The 21,665-nt window shown below is 45.9% G+C and overlaps 1 protein-coding gene across 1 annotated transcript in view; it reads right to left on the bottom strand.

The window, feature by feature from the left end:
* The window catches only part of PTK2B (protein tyrosine kinase 2 beta), a 108,323-nt gene that overhangs the window by 41,161 nt on the left and 45,497 nt on the right, over positions 1–21,665 (bottom strand). Inside the window, exon 2 of the mRNA XM_081075640.1 lies at positions 5,126–5,366. Coding sequence (XP_080931766.1) covers positions 5,126–5,329 — 204 coding nt within the window. The 5' untranslated portion in view covers positions 5,330–5,366. The remainder of the gene's footprint in view (positions 1–5,125; positions 5,367–21,665) is intronic.

Genomic DNA, 21,665 nt, shown 5'->3' with positions numbered 1-21,665 from the left:
AAGCCTCCACTTGCTACAGAGATTCAGAGCTCCCAAACAAACACAGTTTCCAATGGATATCAGACAAAAGGGACATGGAAAATCAAGAAGAGCAAAACGCTTTTCTCATTCGGCACGTTGCTCAATTCTCTTCAACGCCCGCCTAAATTCTGTTGGGTCCTAAGCACAAGGGCCAGCAGCTATTCACACAGCTGTTAACAGCACAGAGAAGGCATCATGAGGCTATGACATTCACATAAAAAGAAGTTGAGAATAAAAAGAAAAACATGAAGTCAGCACATATGCCTGGAGGAACTATGTTTTGGACATGTGCTACCACATGGACTGTGATTCGCGATTGCTTCTACTCGATCAGACACAGCTCTAGCTAGGGGTGTCAGAATTTCAGAAGTGCTCTAAAAGAAGGGCCAGGCAATCTTGGCAACCTGGAAAGAGCTGGCAGCATTTTAAGCATGGGGAGAATGGTGAAAGAAGATATGGAGCTGGAAGTAGAAAAATGCATCAAAGGACAAAGCCCAGCAAGGGAAGGCAAGTACAAGGAGAGGTCAGGAAGCAGAGGGTGGGAGGGGTTGCCCTTGGAGAGTCTCAGGCAGGGAAGCTGGGTCTGGACCTACAAAACCGGACAGTGTCCATTAACAGGCCCTGAAAACCAAAGCTGTTCCTCGACATTTGGGCTGAGTCCTTTTGTATTCCATAGTCTCACAGAACCTCTTCATTCCTGAGAGAGTACTTGCCTCCACTTGTAAAAAGTTTCATTCATTAATATGAGTCAACGTCAGGCTCACCCTTGGCCTGGAAGCCCCATGAAAACAGGGGGTGCTCTGTGTTTGGGGTATGATGATATTCCCCAGGTCATAACAAACATGGTACAGGTACATGGGGGAACTCCACAAATATTTATGGAATGGATGATGAAATCATTCAGGACTCTTTTGTCAGTGATCTCACCCACAGCCATGCCTTCAACCATCACGCAGAGGCTGATACCACTCCAATGTCTACCCCCAGCCCAGTTCTCTCCTCCAGAATCATGTATCAGCATTTTCAAGTGCAAATGTTAGAGCATCTCAATTGTACTTGAGAAATCCAAAACTGAACATGTGACTGCCCTACTCCCCAATTAGTTGCTCCTCAAGTATTCTTCATTTTAGGGAGTAGGACCCTGTCCACTTGAACCAGGGCTGCCAGTCTTCACATCTCCCTCTTCCTCATTCCTGTACCTCCTGTCCATCAGCAGCATTTCCATCCCTTAAATTCTTAAATTCCATCAGCAGCATTTCCATCCCTTAAATTCTTTGGATAAATTTTCTTCTTTCTGTAGACCACAGTGGTTGAGTTTAGGCTCTGGAGGTGGGTTGACTGAGTTTGAAAATAGGTTCCCCCACTTACTAGCAATTTGCTCTTCTAGACCTTATTTCCTTATATACAAAATGGAGATAATTATGGCATGTGCTTCCTCCAATCTATTTTCCACTATTTAATCTAAGTGATCTTTTGAAAATGCAATCTCATGTCATTCATATGCTTAAACTATATCAGTGACTTCCACAAGAGATGGGATAAAACCCAAAATTGCTAATATGGTTTAAATAGCCAAACTTTGCTATTCTTTAGCCTCAAACCTGCCATGTTCCTTCCCACTTCAGGGCCTTCACATATGCTGTTCCTTCTGCAGGTAACACTGTTCCTTTTGCCTTCCCCTTTTTCCTTCCGTTCACGATCAAAACCTCTCTGAAATGTCACTTATACTCATTGCCTCCACTCTCCAACTGACTGCACAATGGCTTCTGCCCCTCTCTCCGCTGAAGCCATACAGCAAAAGGTCATTATGGCACCTGCTCCTGAAGCCAATGAACCTATTTTCAGTTTTATCTGACTTGCCCTTTCTGAGTATCTGACACTGCTAACCACTCTTTCCTCAAAGCTGCCTCTGCCTTTGTCTCCCTTGCCTATTCTTTTGTTTTTTTCTTCGTCTTTCTCTGAATGATTCATCTTTTTCCTTCATTTGCTTCCCTTTCTTTACCAGCCCCTAAGAAGATGAATTCTCAAAGTTTCCTAATTGGAACTCTTTTTCTCTTGCTCTACTCATTCTCTGTGGGTGGTTCTATCCATGCGCGTGGTATGATTGCAGAATGACCCCCAAATCCTCATCTCTAGGTCCTTTCTCCCTCCTGAGCTCCAGACCCACCTTCTTCCATGGGGGTGTTTCATAAACACAACATATATAAAGCTGAAATCTCTGAATGTTCTTTCTTTCTGTGTTGGTAGCTCAATGAATGGTACCAACACCCATTCAATTGCCCAAGCAAAAGCGTGAGTCATCCTTGCCTGCTTCCTTTGTCTCCTTCCCTACATCTAGTTAATCATCAAATTCTGTTGACTCTGCCTCCCTAGATGCACTCAGATCTGTTGACCTGTCTTTGTTCCCAATGCCACTCCCGTAGTTTCGGCCCTTTTTGTACCGCTGTCAGAGTTTAAGGAAAACCGATCCCTAAATGGTTTTCCAGAGGACTAGTGGTCCAACTTTAAAAAGAAGTGTTTCTTAGGCAACTAAGAAATGGCTTACTTAAGAAAACATCCTCTCTGTGGTCCTTTCTTAGTTGATCTACCCTGCATGTTAGCACATTTAAGGTTCTGAGAAATCCTGTTGCGAAGAAATCTGTTCAGAATTGTTTAACCAAGCATTTCTCAAACTTCTTTGACCAAAGAACCCCTTCTCCAGGACACACTTCTTGACATCTTACAGGATACTGTGTATTGTTTCAAAACACAAATCTGATCATCTTCTCTATTTGAAAATATGACAGATAGGCAGATAAACACTAAAAGAAGACAACTTGAACTTTATCCTTGGGGCAATTAGAAACCCTTGGAAATTCTTAAGCAGGGTAATGATCTAATGCCCACACAATCTGACCTCCTACTATAAGTAGGTGCTTCTCATCTATCATCTCTAATCCACACAACAAAGCTACAGGTGGGCATGATCCCCAAGTGAGGAGACTGAAATCAGGTTGGTTAAGGAAGTGTTGGGTCTAAGGCCATGTAACTAATAAGAGGGGAGCAATATCTGGCTCAAGGTCTAGATGGCGTTAAAGCCATGGCTGTTTGCAATAAGCACATGACATTTTGCCTGCAGGATAGATTGGAAACAGGAAAGCTTGGACATAAATTCTTAGAAGGCCATTATCACTTCTTTCTTTATTCTTCCCCACCTCTGTTCTCATTCCCCTCCAGTAATGCCTCAGTGCTAGCCACTCCTCTTAAAGTCGGGTCTCATTGCCCTTTCTGTAGGTCTGCTGCATTTTTTTGGCCCCCTTCAGCACCCAGCAAGACATGAGACAGCTCCAGGAAATCCTCTCCCCTGCTGAAAAACTGTTGCTTCCTAGTGCCTGAATAATTCCAAATTCTTCAGCCTGATATTTTAGGCCCTCCCTTATCTGCCACCAACTTTTCCTCTCTGATCTCGACTGTAGACACTTTTCTAAATATAACCCATACTCCAGCCTAACCCAACTAGTCGCTGTTTAGGAGTCTTTGTTCCTGCTGTTCCCTCCTTGTGGAAATCCCTCTGCTCTCCTAAGTGCTGCAGCTTCAAATCTACCCATCCTTCAGGTCTCTTTTCACTGTAACTCCACAGAACACATCCGGATCTGGACTAATGAAATACTTTCTGGTTTTTAGTACAAAAGAGCCAGGAAGTGCCCCCAAACTTGAAAATCAGGTTAACTTCTGAAAATTACACTAGTAAACCTCACCGTGGATGGCATTAGCTATCTGCAAAAGCATACACTCAAAGGAAGACCAAGAAGTAGATAGCTAAGGAGATAAGAAAACACCTTCCTGGAAGAAGGTGCCCAGGGCTGAATCTCAGGACACAATTTTACCTACATACCTGGAACCAAGAGATGAGCAAACAAGACCTTAATCACAGCAGTTACAGGAAACAGAGGGAGTAACCAGACCATACACAATTGTGATAACTGGCCAGGCAGTGACCTAATCAATTACATTCTGCTCTGGTGTATGGAAGCGTAGTGTGTGCTGTCATAGATGGAAGGAAGCCAAGGGACGGACGTGCAGAGGCTGCTGCCAGCGCCGACCAGAGTTTGGGGGATACTGACTTGGACAAGGGAAGGGTTGGTAATGAGAGGATTGGAGATAATTCATCCACCTTTCTCAGACCTGGTTAGTTGTCTCAAAAGGTCCCTGTTGCCTTTGTTCAAATGACCACCCCACCAAGCAACCTATTGAGAACCACTATGGCTTTCTTGTGCATCATCAGAAAGGAATATTCTGGGCATGGCAACGGGAGGTCCTGATTACATCATGAGGTTATTGGGAGGCTACAATGAGTGAGATAATGTATGTAGAGGAATTGATCCAGGCTGTACACAGTGATTGTTAATACATGTAGGTGTTTAAAATCAATCAGTGTATTGTAACTCTGCTTCTGATGACAAGTTCTTATCTGTTTGGTTAAGGTGAACTGGCTGCCTAGTGTCTAGGTGCCCTCATGATGGTGGGTACCTGGACTTGCAAAACAAATTTCATGACCCTGGATAAGAATGAGCCAATTGAAGTATTGCCTCAGACAGGGCCTGCCAACCATTGACCTGGTCTAGGGCATCTCTAGTTGATTATTATCCTCTAAATACCCCACCAACTCACCTGTCTAAGTACCCAGCACATGTCTTATACCATTTTTGTTCTAGTTTCAATGCCATTGCGTGTATGTTTCCCTAATTTCATCAGACTGTAAATTCTTTTTGGGTGGGGGCCCTAATATCCCTTACGGATACTCAAATGTCATAAACATTTAATGACTTGAAATGAGTTGAATCAAGGACCACCAAATAAATGACCTGAGGTTCAAAATAAGGCTATAAAACCTGCCCTCAGGCTGCTATGGAAGTGGGCTGCAGACCCCTGGAAAGGAGGCCAGGACCTATAGGCTGAGAACTTTTCTCCTGGTGCCCCCAGCTCAGGAATGGATACAGGAGAGCCTGCTAGGTTGAAGGAGGGCTACTCAACTGCCCAGGGGAGAGAGAGAGAGAGAGAGAGAGAGAGAGAGAGAGAGAAAGAGAGAGGGAGAGAGAGAGAAGGCACCGCCCACCACACTCACCCGGATCTCAGTCTGCACAGTGCATTTAACCAGTTTGAAGTTCTTCCCAGGGTTGAAGCTGTTGCTATAGAAGCAGACCTTGAGTATCCGCACGTCTTCCTTCTCCACGTCTACCGGCACCACCACCATGGGCTCTGGAGGGCCTTCTGGCCGACGTAACGTGCCCACCTTCACTCGGCTCAGGGGCTCGGACACCCCAGACATCCTCTCAAACGGCAGCTAGGACCGGCACATTGCAGTCCTGTGGAGAAAGCAGAGGGACAGCCCTGAAGCGAGTCTGTGTAGGCCCACATGCCTTGCCCCCCAGGGACAGCACCCAGCAAGCTGAGACCCACGCAAACACCACATTCTCCCATTCCTGAAAACTTCCCTTAAAGGCATTGGGATTTATTGACTTGGGGAAACGGAAGCACAAAGGATCAGTTTGCATAAACATCTGGGTATTCAACGCAGGCTTGGAACTCCCAGGCTGTGAGCTCCCTCTTCTAGAATCCCCTTCTCTCCATCCCTTTTCTCCTCCCACACTGGCTCTTAGGCAAGGGGCCCACACTTTGCAAACGCAGCTGTGAGAGGAGGCGGTCGCAGCACGGTTCCAAGGCACAGCTGAGTAGAAAAAAGTGAAGAGAAGGACAGTGGAAAATAGCAAGAGAGAAACAGGGACAAGGGGAAAAACCAAGAAGAAAAAGAAGAATAGGGTGGCCCGGAGGGCACTGGAACAGAGAGGGCAGGAAAGGGTGCGGGTCAGGCTATCAGTGGATGACTTTGTCTGCCCCCACTTGAAGCCACCAGCCTGAACTTTCTGGGCAGGAGGCCTCAGTCCCACAGGAACTCATCGTAGGGCACATCATTCAGTGTACACAGAAGGATTCAAGAGGGACAGCATTCCAGCAGCACAACTTGGGAGGTCTTTCTGTCAGGTCAGAGGGGGCTGGGCCCCTAGAAGCCCTGCCCAGTTCTGATGACAGTTTGGTAGACACTGATATGGACTATAAGAATCCTAGTCATCTTTACTTCACCCTGAATCTCAGCAAAATTGGTCTTCTTGATCCAACACGACACTGTTGGGTTTGCCCACCTCTGGTCAAAAAGCAGGAGTGCCCCAAGGAAGCAATGGAGGTTCTATCTCAAGACCAGGTGGTGTCCACCTTAGCTCTACGTTAGGACCCCTCGGGCAGGTGTTAAGCACGCTGAAATCCAGGCCCTGTGCTCGGAGATTGCCCCTGAGCTGGTCTGTGGGGAGGTCTGGAATCGATATTTTTAAGTTTCCAGGGATTTTTCTAACATTCAGCCTAGGTTGGGAATCACTATTCTAGACTAAGCTTAGCTCTCATTCTGAACCCATTCGTACAGAAAGGTATCTCCCTTCTAACAAGAGACTTGAATTTTAGGGGCACATTCCTAGACCAGGAGTTGGGAGCAAAGAGATGAAGTTGGCAATGTTAAAATACAAATGTGGAGTCAAATGCTTTAGAAGTTGAATCAAAGTCTGTATTCATTCATTCACACTGTGCTAAGCACTAGAAAAGAAGACGCAGACAGTCATTAGTTCCAAAGAGTCATTCCTTTAAAAAAAAAAAAAACCCAATGTGTATTATGAGCCATGAAAGAGATGCTGTGAGCATGAGGGTATGTCCCTTCCATCCGGGGACAGTCAGACAATGGGCAGAGTGCAGCCTGAGGCTACAGGCCAGCTAGAATTTGGAACAAACAGATGAAGAAGCAAAAATCCAGTCTGCTTTCTTTTAGAGACTAATACGAATATTCTAGAAGTAGCCACACATTTTTCTACAAATATTGGCTAAGCATGTCCCGTGTGCGAATATTCTGCTATGTACTGGACATACACCTAAGTTTCCCCACACCCTCAATAAGGAATCCAGAGGAAGGAGCTTGAGAGGAAATGCACCCGCAGAGTGGGAAGTGGGTGACAGGGAGGAGAAGACAGCCACAGGAGCATTATCAGTTGACTCATTGCCACTTGGGCAACAGCAGCATAATCCCACAGAGCTATCCCCCCCAGGGAGGGGGTGGGCCTGGGCATGTATGTATACCCCACTTCTTACAGTCACTGTCCTCAGCGTTGTAGCCAGTTCTGCACAAGGGTAGAGTAGACTTTTTAAGCAGCCAGAGAAAGTCCTCAGGCACAAAGATGCAGATGCTGGCAGATAGAAGAGAGCAGGGGAACACTGAAATGACAAGGCCCCAGGGGATATCAGAGGGAACAATGACAGATCTGCTAGAGGATGAGAAGATGAGAGAAGGGTGTCTTGTCCCTAAAGAGCATGCACTCTAGTCGTGGAGACAAACGGGCACAATATATATATGTACAAGTAAGTAAATAACACACACACACATTCAGGATCTGCTGTGCCCTCTGAGCCAGGGGCCCCATGATCTCTGGGCATCTGGTGGGCATCCCTGGGCATCTGCTTTACGAGGCAGTTTTGGGAAACAGGTGCCTGGGGTAGGAAGGAAGTGGAGTGGCAGATGGTATCTGTCTCCAGGGACTAGATCCTACTCATGGAAGCCAGAGGGCCTACATTCCAAAGGCCATTTGGAAACAAGGGGCACAATCAGTGCTGTCATATGGGTGGATGGGAACACGGACTCAGAGCTGGAAAGAAGGGCATTATACTCTCGTCTACAGGTTACACCATGTGGCTTCTGGGCACCCACAATGAAGGGAATGGGTACCACTCAGGAGATGGCCTCCACCTGGCCCAGGCCGCATCGTCACCCAAAGGCTGCTGGTGCCAGTGAGTACACAGGAGATACCCCAGGGATTCCCTGAAGTACCAGGGAAGAGTTTGAGAGAGAACAGTTCCGTTCAAGAGACCTGGCTGGTGAAATCTGGAAAAGTCCATTTTCACACACTGTGTGTGTCACTGGCTGAAGGGAAGAGTGAAGGACATACGCCCTCTCTGAAAGGCAGCACATAGGAGCAGAGATAGAACAGGGCTTAGAAATCTTGACCTGGGGCAGAGTGTGGGCACAGTTGGGGGTTGGGAGGAGGGATTAGACTCTCACGGTGCTTTTAAATGTGTGCAGGTGCAGCCAACAGTACAATGAAATGTGGTGCTTTCCAACTTGAGGGGCCAATAGGATGGAAACATGTAATGAGGACATGGGGCATCGGGAACTCTCATTCACTGCTGTACAAAGCCTGGAAGACAGTCGTGCGGTTTCTTATAAAACTAAGCATACTCTTAGCATACAATCCAGCAATCATGCTTCTTAGTATTTACCATAAGGAGCTGAAAACTTATTTCCCACACAAAAACCTACACACAGATGTTTATAGCAGCTTTGTGCATAGTTGCCAAAACTCTGAAGCAACCAGTATGTTCTTCAGTAAGTGAATGGATAAATAAACTATGGTATACCCAGAAAATGGAATATTATTCAGTGCTAAAAAGATATGCTCTATTAAGCCATGAGAAGACATGGAGGAACCTTAAGTACATATAACTAAGCGAAAGATGTCAATTTGTAAAGGTCAGATACTCTGTGATTCTAACTATATGACCTTCTGGAAAAGGCAAAACTATGGAGACAATAAAAAGATCAGTGGTTGCCAAGTTTTTGGGGAAGGAGAGATGAACAGGGAAAGCACAGAGGATTTTGAAGGAAAGGAAAATACTCTGTATGATACTATAATGCAAACACTTGTCATGACACATTTGTCCACGCCCACAGAATGGACAACGCCAAGAGTGACCCTAATGTAAATGACAGACTTTGGGTGATTATGACGTGTCAATGTAGGTTTGCCTATTATAAAACTCTGGTGGGGGCGTGTCACTAGTGGGGGAGGCTGTGCATGTGTGGGGCAAGAGGTAGGAAATCTCTGTACCTTCCTCTTAATTTTGCTGTGACCCTAAAACTGTTCTAAAAAATAAAGTCTATTAGGCAAAAAAATGTAATGCTGGGAAACCACAGCCTAATAGCCGACCCCCTTGCACAGCCTCACCGGGCAGTGTCTTGCTCCCTCTCCCTCAGGAGCCAGCCCCACCCCCACCCTGGCCAAGGAGAAATATTCATATTGTACATCTGACCAACTCCACCCACCCAGACTGATGTGTTGGCCATCACCAATATGCTTGGAGGATACAGGTTTTATCAGTTTCCCCTGGCCCTTGGTTCAGGAGCCATCATTCACAGTGGTCAACATGGCTCCAGTTGAAATAGTTTAGCAAAGTCATTTCAGTCACCCAGGATCTACCATCACCTTCAACCTAATGCAAGTCCCTCACGTCTGTCTTTAGTCCTGTACTATTTATTTCCAAAGTATTAGGTTGGTGCAAAAGTAATTGCGGTTTTTGCAATTATTTTAACCTTTTAAACCACAATTACTTTTGCACAAACCTAATAATCATAATTTAAAAACTTTGAAAGAAACGTAAGTGCTTTGCACAACAATCCTGGGAGATGGGTATGGATGATTATGCCCATTTACAGATAAGAAAATATACTCAACATCTAGTCCACAATTCATGCTTCCTGAATAGCAAACTTGGACCCCAAAGCAGATTAGAATCCAAGTTCAACACAATGTCATTTATAAATATGATGTAATACAGAATTGTACACCTGAAATCTATGTAACTTTACTAACAATTATCACCCCAATAAACTTTAATTAAAAAAAAAAAGAATCCAAGTTCAAAGTTTTTTCCCCTTTCCTATCTGCCTTTGAAGAAGACAGTATCTCTGGACATTACTGTGGTTGGCACAAACTTAATGCAAGAAGAAACTGATCATGCCAGCACTGAATATTCCCAGTCTATGAAGAATCCTGAGGCCCTCCTGGCTTGGAGAGTGTTACCCCTTCCCAAACTAGGACCTAGTCATGCGATGATCACAAAATCCTTGACTCAACCTGTGAGCCAAAAGCCCTGCCCCTTTCTCTAATCCAGACCTGGACCCCCAGCTTGGCAATCCCTACCCCCTGCATCCTGGCCTGCCACAGAGCCTACGAGCTCTGTCGGAGGAGAGTACACCCTTTCACACTAGTGAAAATCCTGGCTCTGAGCCATCGTAAGCGGCAGCTTGCCTCCCAAACCCCAGATCTGCCCAAGTTAAAGTCAAAAAACAACAAATACAAGGAAATGGGATCAAATTAAAACAGGAAACGTTCTGATTGGCTATAAGAATGTCTTGGCCCAAACCTGTAAAGGGTACTAAGGGAGGCTGCACAATCTCTAAGTGCCTGCCGTCTTCAGGAAGAAAATAAATGACACTCTTCCTGAATGGTAAGACATTCATCTGCCTGAAGGGGTATGGGTGTGCTGAAGCAGGATTTAAGTCCTCTCAGAGCCTCTGGATTGTCACTGTACCCAGGGTTATGTTCTTGGCATGGGCAAGATGTCAGGGTTATAGGGGTCAATATCCCAGAAAAATATAATCTTGCACTTGAAGACATTGTAAGGTCATGTGACGTCTTACTGAACACATTCTGTGTGCTAGGGAGTGTACTTAGTGATCTCTGAGTCTTTAGAAAAATCGTGTAGGATAGGTAATGTTAACCTCAGACCTTAAGAGAGGAAACTGGAGCCTAGAGAGGTGACCTGGAGGCCACACAACTAGTAAGTGGCAGAGACTTAAGGCCACCACGTTGCCTAACTCTGAAGCCCATCTTAAGTAACACCCCAGACTTATATGGCATGGCTGCCCCAAGGACACAAGTTTTAAACCCAGATTCTATGAGTCAGATATGTGTGCACCTTCTTCCTGACATCATGCCACACATCTGACTAATGGTCCCCTTTCATGCTCCCTCAAATCTCGAGCAGAACTTTCAATCCTTGAAACAATGGTTTTACCCTTGGACTCCCAGAGTCCGCTTTCATGTCTGGTTCCCGAGAGGCCACGCTTCACTGTTGATTGCCAACTACTAGAGGGCTGGTGACATGGCTGTTCTGCTACCATGTTTTGGAGTTAGTGCCCACCTCTGCCACTGACCAGCCATGATACCTTGAGACATGAGGCCAGATGGGTCAGAGTTCCCAGACAATAGTTAGTAGGTAGATCATGGCCTTTGCTATTTCCCCATGCCGATGACAAAATAGGAAAATAAGGACACTGTGGAAGCCCAATGTATCACATTTAAAGGGAAGTCTTTTATTCTAACATTATTTATTCTAACATTATGTCTTTCCACATGTTTTGGGGTTTCCAATGCTCATTCACTTATGAAATGACAATGATAGTCTTTGGCAACTGATCGTGAAGCTTGACCTCTTGGGGAAGTGAGCGTGGATGCCGGGAGCCTGGGGCTAAAAGGCATTGTCTCCAGGACTGAAAATTCTGCCACAAGTGTGATCTGGACAAGGTCACCTGACTAGGGCTTGGTTTCCTCTCTTGAGGTATGAGGCTAACATTACCTATCCTGCAGAACTTTCTGGAGAATCAGAGATCGCTTATGTCAACTCCCTGGCACATGTATATTTTATTTTATTTTATTTATTTATTTTTTAAATTTATTTATTTTTTTTTGGTTGTTGAGAGCCCACTGGCCCATGTGGGAATCGAACCGGCAGCCTTCGGAGTTAGGAGCACGGAGCTCCAACCGCCTGCGCCACCCGGCCGGCCCCATATATTTGAAATGCTTATGACTTGGCAGAAGAAGAATCAGAAACCCAATACTCGTCCCCACTTGTCAAAAATGAAGCTGGCCTGTACGTGGAGGATTAGGGGCTGTGGCAGCCCCCTCTTTCTCCAGTGCACTGAGACTGCTTTTCCATCAACACCTGCCTTCCTCCATCCATCTGCCCACCTGAAAAGATTATCCCTACTCCTACTCTTTGCTCATACATAGGGCCATTGTCTGTCCTGAGAACACCACAGAAGCATGGAAAGTAGCCTCGTAAGAGACTTGAAAACACCAGCTCTTTGGATCTTATGGAAGCCAGAATGTCACAAGACACACTTTATTTCCACTCTGTTTCTGAGTCACTTCCTCTTGCTGTTTCCACATCAACAAAATGGGGAACACATGCCTTTCCTCTGCAAAGTCCTGCTGAGAGCAGCCACTTAACTAATTGGCAGTGACCTTGCAGTCTCGGGGAGCCAGGCCTGCATTTCTGAGCAAGCTGGGCCCTCCTGCCTCCATGCAGCACCTCTGCCCCAGTCTCAGCCCTTTCAGCCCCTAGTTCCCTCACCAGCATCCTGCCTGCTCCTGGGCCTCCCAATCCATCATTTGGCTAATCCCTTCCCCTCCTCTTCAAGCGTCCCTCCCCATTACCTTGCAAAAGAAGAAATCAGAAAGGTGGTGATTATCACCATCTATAATTCAGTATAATTCAAAAACATTTATTGAGACTCTATCACACTTTCAGCCTGCCACTTGCACACATTACCAACTCAGGATAATTCTGTTGCCAATATCTGCCAACCTGGAGGCCAGCTGACTTGGGGAGGCTCTCAGGGGCAGGAGGGGAGCAATGGGGTGCATTACCCATCTTTCCCTGTTAACAGATCCCTGTTCTCACTAGTTTAATGACTTTGATTCCTGCAGTTGGGCAAATTTTTTTTACCTCCTATGTGAACTCTAGGGTCTGCTGCTTCCCCAACCCTTCAAAAAAATCACTCACCTTGCTCCTTATTTGCCAGCTCATGAATGATTTTGGCTGGTCTGTTTTTCTGCCTCCTCACTTCCATCCCTCTCAACTCCTTTGTTCCCTCTCTCCCTCCCTCTTTCTTTCCTTCCTTCTTTCCTTCCTTCCTTCCTTCCTTCCTCTTTCTTTCCTTCCTTTTTCTCTTCTCCCATTCCCTTCTTTTCACCTTCCTCCTTTCATCTGTACCTCCCCACCCCTCACTCCACCTTCCTATCTTTTGGAAGGCATACCAGACTCTAGACATACAAAGATAAACACAAGAGGGAAAAGGGTCCCCGTCCACCAGAGACTTATAATCCAGTAAAGAGGAAAAAGATGAAAACAAAACAGTCACAGCATGAGATGGGCTCTAACAGGGGTCTAAGGTTGGTGCCAGAGGAGCACAGAGAGAACTTGCAGGGAAACTCAGGAAAAGGTGACACAGCAAGATGGGGAAACCACATGATCTGACATAGGGCTGGCAAGGAGAGTGGTGAGGGGTTGTTGGGAAATGAAATGAGACGGTGGCAACACGCTAAGGAATTTGAACTTCACCCTGTAGAAAAGCAGATTTTCATTTAAAAAACATAAATCTGGCTCCAGACGAAAGCAGAGGCATGAGTTCGGAGGCAGCAGGAGCAGTTAAGATGAGGCTGTGGTATGTGTTTCACAACTGGTAATCCAGGGGAAAGATGATTTGTAGCATTTGCCATTTTCTCTGGTGTAAATGCTTCCATTATGGCTGATATCAGCTACCGATGTGACCTCACTGAGAGTAACTTGGGGAGAAATGGATGCCGCCAGCCTATGAGAGAACTGGTTCCAGCACACTACTGCCTGAACAGTGAGAAACCCGGGGGGGAGGAGGGCAGATTTCAGAGTCACTTGCCTGAAGCCCTCCTCTGACCCTGACATTGTTTGTTCCCAGCACGCGGCACTTTAAGACAGCAAGATACAAGGTGCGTGAAGCACAGAATTTAAGATGTGTGCCTTCCTCTGAGATGCTCCTGTTACTCTCCATTCTCCTAAGTTGTAATTTTCAAACCCACACTCTGTCATCTTTAACCCCAAACTGAATTGTTCTCTAACTTCTCCATTTCGAGGCATGATCTCGGACTTTTCCTTCTTTCCCAGCCTTCAACTTCAATGAATCTCATTTCCCTCTCTGTGTGCATTACAGAGTTGGCTGTTGAGCAGGCAAATTTGGTGACATGACAAATCAACACTTCAGTGGGGTGTTAGACCGAGTTCTTCCCCATTTTCTTGAGGCTAATGAGGAAGCCAGATGACAAGGAGGTGAATTCATAACTGGTCAAATGGTTTCTTCCCACAGCTGCTGGTCAAGTGTCCATATGAATCTGAGGACTGTTGTTTTAACTGGCCTTTGTTCACACCTCTTAATTTGGCATTAAGGAGTTCGTGGTTATCAGACAAGAAGCACCGAGTTGAGCCCAGGATTGGGAGAGAACGTGACTTTCATTGCAGACTACAAATGACCCCCGGAATCTACACCGGCTGGCAAGACATGCCAAGTGTAACAAAGACAACTAGTGAAATGGGATAAATGTGAAGTTCTTCATACAGATTGAAAAACATCTTCTCTGGTCTGGGATGAGGAAGATGTGGTTTAGCAACCACATGGATTAAAAACATGGGGCTTAAGCTAACTAACTCACTGTTAGTCACTATGATATGGCTGCCAAAAAAATTCTGCAGTATTGGGGTTACCAGAATACCCCTAAAATAAGGACCATGATTTCCCCTGGGGCCCTGCACAGGCGTGACTACAACTACCCACTGCCAGCCTAAGGCCCCACAGTTGGAGAGGCTGTGTTCTAGAAAGAGGACCTTCAGATCCCTTGGAGCTTGGAGACTTTTTCACACGATGCAGACCCTGAAAACTAAAGGGAGAGGGGAGTCCTGAGACGTGATGATGGATTAGTGGTTTCAAATGGTTGTTGGGCTGCCGTGCAAAAGGTGGACCCAACTCCTTCATCCAAGCCAAGGTTAAAAAAATGTGCAACAGACAGGAGGGAAGTGGGTCTCTATGTTTGCTTCCCTTTCTAGAGTATTGGCACCCTTGCTATTTTGCTGAGATCTCCCAAGGCAGATATCACTCTCATTTGGAGAATGAGGAAAAGTGACTGAGCAGCTTGCCTAGGGTCACCTCTGTTAAGTGGTGGAGGTAGGACCAGACTCAGATTTTTCATCTGAACCCAACCAACACAGCCTACAGCCCAAGTCCCATTAGTGAGCCTACCACTCGGGGCTTGGTCTCTACACAACACGGTTATTTCTGTGCCGAAGAGGATAGCTCAGAACACTGCTTTCCTGATGTGGCTCCCAGAATGCTGCTCAAACAGAAACCTACACATAAGCTCATCAGTTTCTAGCCACGCAGCACTAAAAGGAATACCAGCCTTTTGATATATTAGTATGTATAATATTGATGGCGATGTAGAATTTGTTGTCTTTTATGATACATTTAATAAACAGAAAATATTGACGATAAAAAGAAAACTCAGGCAGTTTTGTTTTGTGTTGTGTTTCAATCAGAAAGTACAAACCCAAGTCTAACAGTCCAGGTGTTATCTCCTCGTCTACTACCACCCTGCAAATAACTAAGCCATCATCTTGAACAAGCTTCTCCACCTGCCAATCCCCAATCTGCTACTCTTTGCAAATCCAGTCTATATTACAAATTTGCTTTATGTAAACAGATACCAAAACCATTAAACATGATGATGCCCCCCATCTGTACACTGCGTAATCAGCTTTCATTTTCACGCGAACTGGGTAAAACAGCAATTTTGATGCCTTGTCAAGGAAACAGGATACCACCTGTGTGTGAAAACACTTGGGAAAATTAAAAATAGATGGAAAAATCCTCAGCAGTTAAAAAGGCTAAGGAAAACAACTTAGAGGCACCAGTACGAACATTTTAAACAAGCCAACACACTGTGAGAAAAGCAATAAAATCTTCTGTTTATGAGCTGGAAATGAAACAGGAAAAAGGGCCAGTTGATTCAGAACTGGCTTGCTGAAGAGAAAATTGGTTAAATACAACTCACATGTGTTGACCTGGTTACCCAACTTTGGTAAATACCCCCCACATATCTAAAGGGGTGGACATGGATTATTTGCACAGATATGTTCATAGCTGTACTATTTATAATAAATGGCGATAGTAAAACCAGAACAAAATACTCAGGAGGAAACAGAAGCAATATCAGTAATGACAAACTCTGATTATATGAACCGTGATAATATATGAAAATATTTATATAAAAATGTTAAATGACAGGGAATGGAGTTGACATAACTTGTTTATAAATGTGTAAAAATGCCTCTACATTTAAATTACATACAATTAAAAGCTGTAAGTCCTTTTACTGTCACATTGATTAAATATATTTTTTAAAAAAATTAATAAGAGCTTTTGCAAGAATAGTAGCCTGCCCTCTTTCCACCATCTCCTTCTAACTCCTCTTCGGACACCGTCTTACTTTCTGGACTCTCCACATAGCCCAGAGTGTGGCCAATCTTCTTATGCCACAGCTAGACTAGAGAACAAAGAGGTCCCTAAAATCTAGATGTCTGCATTCTACCCAAAATCAAAATTGGGGTGCTTAGGGTAGAGAGATATCTCAACACAATCTGCCAAGACAACCCTAGCACTACAAGAAAGCTATCTTCAGCTCCAGGCTGTCTTCCAAGAGACTAGAGTGACTGCAGCACCTCCCGGGGGTCTTTGCCCCACTATGACCGGATTCCCCTCCATCTCTGAGACCATGTGCATGTGTCCTCTTTCTTCCTCCACCCCTGCATGCCACTAAAGGGCTCACTTCTGAGAGCTAACAGCAGGTAACACAGAGCATATCTTTACACGGACCCTGGGCCAGCACTTCACCTGCATGATGAGCTGCTCGGTCCTAATAACAAACCTACCAAGCCGGCACTCTTATCACGCATCTCACAGATGAGGCGACTGAAGCTGAGCAAAGAGACTTCCCGAAGGTCACACAGCAAGTGAGAGCAGTCCTGATTCAAACGGAATCCGAGGGGCTCCAGGTGTGGTCTTGACTGCCACACTCTGCAAAAATCTAGAGCCAAGAAGGAAGCCTCCACCCATAGCCACCCCTGGGTAACGTCCTCTGGGCTTGGCATTCTCCTGGAGACAAGAATGGACTGTTGGACCTGAAACATCACCTCACACAGCACTTGATTTAGTGGCTTCTTCATTCTGGCTGTATGCACACGTATCTATGTAGAAATTGACAAAGATTCTCTCCAATTGACCAGATTTCAATCAGACTCCCCTGAGCTCTCTGAACCTCAGCTTCTGTCTCTGTCCTTATAGAGTCCAGCTTTAGCAAAAATCCTGCTCAGTGGGTTTAGCCAGAATTCTCCAACATCTATAGCTGATTACCCTTGATTTCTGATCAAATGTCTCACACCCTTTCCGCCCCACCCCCACCCCGGCCATCCCTTAGGTAATATCTGACCACTTTGGCCTGCTTTCAGCAAGAATTCGGTTAGGTCAATTTAGACAAGAATTATCCTCTCAGCAATTTTCCATCTATTCGCCCCCACCCTGCTTCTTGGCTAAAAATCCTCACTTTCCCTTGTTTTATTTCAATTTATTTCCTGTACTGCAAAAACCTATTGTAGTAGCCCACTGAATAAAGTCTGCTTTACTGTTCTTTAACAATTGTCTGAATAATTTTTCTTTAACAACATATACATATGTATATGTACATATCCCAAGCCTTTGTCCTGGGACCCAGCCACCTCTATTTTTAAATAATATCCAGGTGATTCTAATACATACCCAGTGGGGGTAGAGAACAGCTGGTTTGGTCCTTGTTTCACTGGAGCACATTGAGTTTCAGAGAGACTGAAATGTAAGGACTCTCGGCTAGAACCCAGGCCCCCCACCCCCAGGGTGGTGTTCGACAAATACTTGGTGTAGCAACGGGTCTCAGTGAGTTACGATTCTTAAATGCAGGTGTATCTGAGTCCCTCATTGCAGAGCACTGTAGTGGTTTCTGTTTTAATTTCTAGTTACCCAAGCCCATTATGGGGAAATGGACAGAAAGAAGAGAAACAGGTGGTTTCAGTTTTCCACAGCTCAGAAAATCAGAAAATTTGGGGGAACTCTGGTCGTTTAAAACTCCAGCCAAGGTATTTCCAAGGAAGGGGAATACTGAGTGCAGTGGTAAGGGATTCCCCAGCTCATAGCTCTTCTCTCACAATCTTCCCAATCACTACTCAAACTATGGTAGGATTTTTTTCTTCCCTGGTTAGAAAAACAAAATAAAATACAAAGGGAAAACCCGATCCCAAATTTCCTGAGCATGAAAGGTAGCAAAATTAGTTATCCTTTTAAAAGAACTATGGAAGAGAAAGATCTCCTGGACCCAGAGTCAGGTTTAAAATTTACAGCCAGGTGGCCAGGCTAGGCTGGGAAGAAACTGATTCTTAGGGTCCCCTTTCGGTCAGAATTTGAGTAGGAGGCCCTGAAAATGGGAGTTGAAGAACAGATGGCTCAACAATGTGCCATGGGAAGAAAGGAAGGGAGGAAGGAAGGAAGAAAGGAAAGAAAGAAGGGAGAGAGGAAGTGAGGGAGGGAGGGAGGAATGGAAGAAGGCGGGAAGGAAAGAAGGGAGAGGGAGAGAGAGAAAGGAAAGGGAAAAACACATGGTGTTTCCCCATAATTCTGTTTTTCTCAACCAGGTACAGAACTTCCCTCATAAATTAATTTCTGTCTCTCCTAAGGTAATTGATAAGGACACTACTTAGGCAGATGCAATTAAAGTAATATAAAAACTCCAAAGATTATATGAATATTTGCTACACGAATATGCTCCCATGGTTACAACTGGGTTGTATGCAGAAAGGGAGACACAGAAAATACTATGAACAGTTGTAGTAGAGAGGTAATTAACTTTGCCTTTTAAAGGGCTTGGTTTCAATGATAAATACTTCTCAAGAATCACTTTGGCCACCTCATTTGACCCAAGCCTGAGAATACCCCGGACCCCACTACCTACCTCCAGCCTCAAGCACTTATATTTCCCAGCAGCCAAGTAGAGAAGGGGGCAGTGACAGGATTCTGGGCTTTAGTTCTGTAAAAATCATGTCTCCAGCTCCCCCATGTCAGATATAAGGCGGTGTTCAGCCTAATGGTCCTTGGCCTTCCTTTAGCTCTTCTTTCATTGAGGTTTCTGAAGTACACAGGAAGTCTGAGAAAACAAGCAGCAACCCACTTCTGCATACCTTCACCACAGACATGAAGCAGGAGGGAGAGAGAGCACAGCAGAACTCAGAAAGTGCCCTGTGACAGAGGAGAGGCCAAGGGGACTGTGTATTGGTGGGTCCTCACGGCACAGTGGGAGTGAGCAGAAATGGATGGATGGGAGGGCCTTCCGTGTAGGGGTCATGTCCACAGCCAGGTCTTCAAGAACCCCCAGAGGAATCCAGTTCTATCACTCTCCTTCTTTTGTGGACTGAGAGTTTCCTGGTGACCTCACGTACACGCACAAACTCTATCACATTTAAATTCTTTTGAATCACATCCAATTTCCATGCCAGAAAGATACTTAGATAACGTGGCCTCACCAAGTCACCTCGTCTGTCCAGACTTCATTTTTATCATCTAAAAAGTGAGGGGATTGGGTGAGAGGAAGGTGTTTCCAACAAAGTCTTGAGCGTGAATATTTCAAACTGTTAAAAGTGACAACTTGCCTTGTTCCTGAGGTACTTTAATTCTTCACTGTTTGGCTGAAAATGCTTCAATGTTTACAGAACCTCCCCCTAACCCCGAACACCAAACACCTAACAGTGACCCAGAATTCAAGGTTAAAGCCACTGGACCAGATTAGATGCTACCCAAAGTGCACTCTTTGATCTAAAATTCTGGGAGCTAAAATCATTAGCCACAAGGAGAGACCCTGCATCCTTGAGGGAGAAATGAGAGCTCTAAGAAAAAAATGTGAGGGATGGGGCTGTAGTTAGGAAGAAAAGAAAAAGAAGACTGTGGGATATTGATAAGGAAAAAAAACGTAATGACTAAGATTATATGAGTGAACTCACTGGTGGTGGGAACCTGAGCTGAAGGGACTTATAAATGATCTATTTTTACCTCCTTTGTTTTACAGATGAGGAAATTGAGGTCAGAGATGTCAAGGCGGAAATCTTGATTGTGGCGAACAGAGCAGGACCCTTTGGTGGGGAACAACCACAGGTCTGAAGGGCCTGAGTCTTTGTCAGGAGGCTCGTCTCACCCAAAGTAAATGCCCTGCTGGGTGCTGGAGTCCAGGTGATTCCTACGGACTGACTATGCAGAGGACGCCAGCCAGGTGCAGAGTCAAACAGAAAAGGAGGCCTCTGTCTTCTGGAACCTTCCACAGCTGCATCCAACACCTCCCTGGTCTTTACCTCACCCTGCTTACTATGGACTGCCCTCTTGGGAGAGGCTTCTTCCTGCCAGAGCCAACATGCTCGGCTGCCCAGCCATTTGGCCTGAAGAAGCAATACTCTCTGGTCACACATGCAGTAACAGGTGACAGTTCACAAAGCACTTGCCCTTTTCGCCTTCCTCCTCTCTCTGGAGGTGGTGCTGGCCCCTTTATTGGGGAGGGGACACTGGTTCAGAAAGGTATAAGTCATTCCACACCAGGACCACTTGCTGCTCATACACATTTTAATGCCAACCTCAAGAGAAGCCCATAGAAATCAGTTTGGATGAGCTATGCGGACAGCAGCGATGACAACCAGATACCTCCAGAGGCCACTCTGGGGGGGCAGACAAGCCTCCGGGGGGGCTGCCCATATTTTCCTGGCTACAGCCTGCCCCACAGCTCTCTGGGTGTAGTCTTAGGTTCTCAGGACTTCAGAGCTGCATATGGGCTGTGAAGGTCACACGCCCCTGGAACTTCTCCCACAGCCTTGCAGTCACAGCTGAGGCTCCAGGTGGACGCTCAGTCTGAACTCTGGTCCCTGCTCAGCCTTGAGCCGAGGTGGCAACCACACCCCCTTTTGTCCCCGCATTACCAGCTGGGCAGACTAACCTCCCACTCGAGGGTTCTATTCTGAGCTGTCAACATAACCATCATTTTGTCAAGCACCTAATTGCACATGGCTGTGTGCCAGGTGAGGGGAATAAAGAACCCAGAACAGAGGCTTCCCTGCTCGCTGCTGCAGCCCACGGCCCTTCTGGGCACAAACAGGTCGTATGGGCACAATACTGCACCAGACATGGATGGACATGGTGCACGTAGTATCTGCAGCTGGAAGCACAAAGTGGGGAGTGGGGCTAAATGCATAAGTGGGGGAGGGAGGAGACACCACCATGGGAGAGCCGTGCAGGCCAGAGGGAAGAAAATAGCCCAGGAGACAGGGTTATGAACTACCTATGTTGAATCCCGAACCCCCAGGACTTCAGACTACAACTGCATTTGGAGACGGGGCCTTTTAAGGGGTGATTAAGGTAAAAGGAAGCTGTTGGGGTGGGCCCTAACCCAATGTGACCAGTGTCCTTACCAGAAGAGGAAATTTGGACACACAGAGAAACACCAGCTGCATGCAGAGAAAAGACCTCATGAGCACACAGTGAAGGCAGCTGTCTGCAAGCGGAAAGAGGCCTCAGAAGAAACCAACTCTGCTGACACCTTGACCTTGGACCCCTAGCCTCCAGGCTGTGAGAAATACGTGTTTGCTGTTTAAGCCTCCCAGGCTGTGGTGTCTTGCTGTGGTGGCATGAGCAGACCGACAGGCAGGAGGTCTGGGTTCTGGTTCCCACCCTTCCCTACCTATGAGTAGCTGAGACCTTAAGAAGTCATTTCAGCTCTCTAGTCCCTCCGCCACTGCCTCTGCGGTGAGGTGCTAATGATTTACCCACATGAAGCAGCCCAGATGATCAGAACATTGTAGGCTTTAGCATC

Source organism: Rhinolophus hipposideros, assembly GCF_964194185.1.
Source record: "Rhinolophus hipposideros genome assembly, chromosome: 16".
NCBI lineage: Eukaryota > Metazoa > Chordata > Mammalia > Chiroptera > Rhinolophidae > Rhinolophus > Rhinolophus hipposideros.
This window is presented reverse-complemented; position numbering and strand designations above follow the sequence as displayed.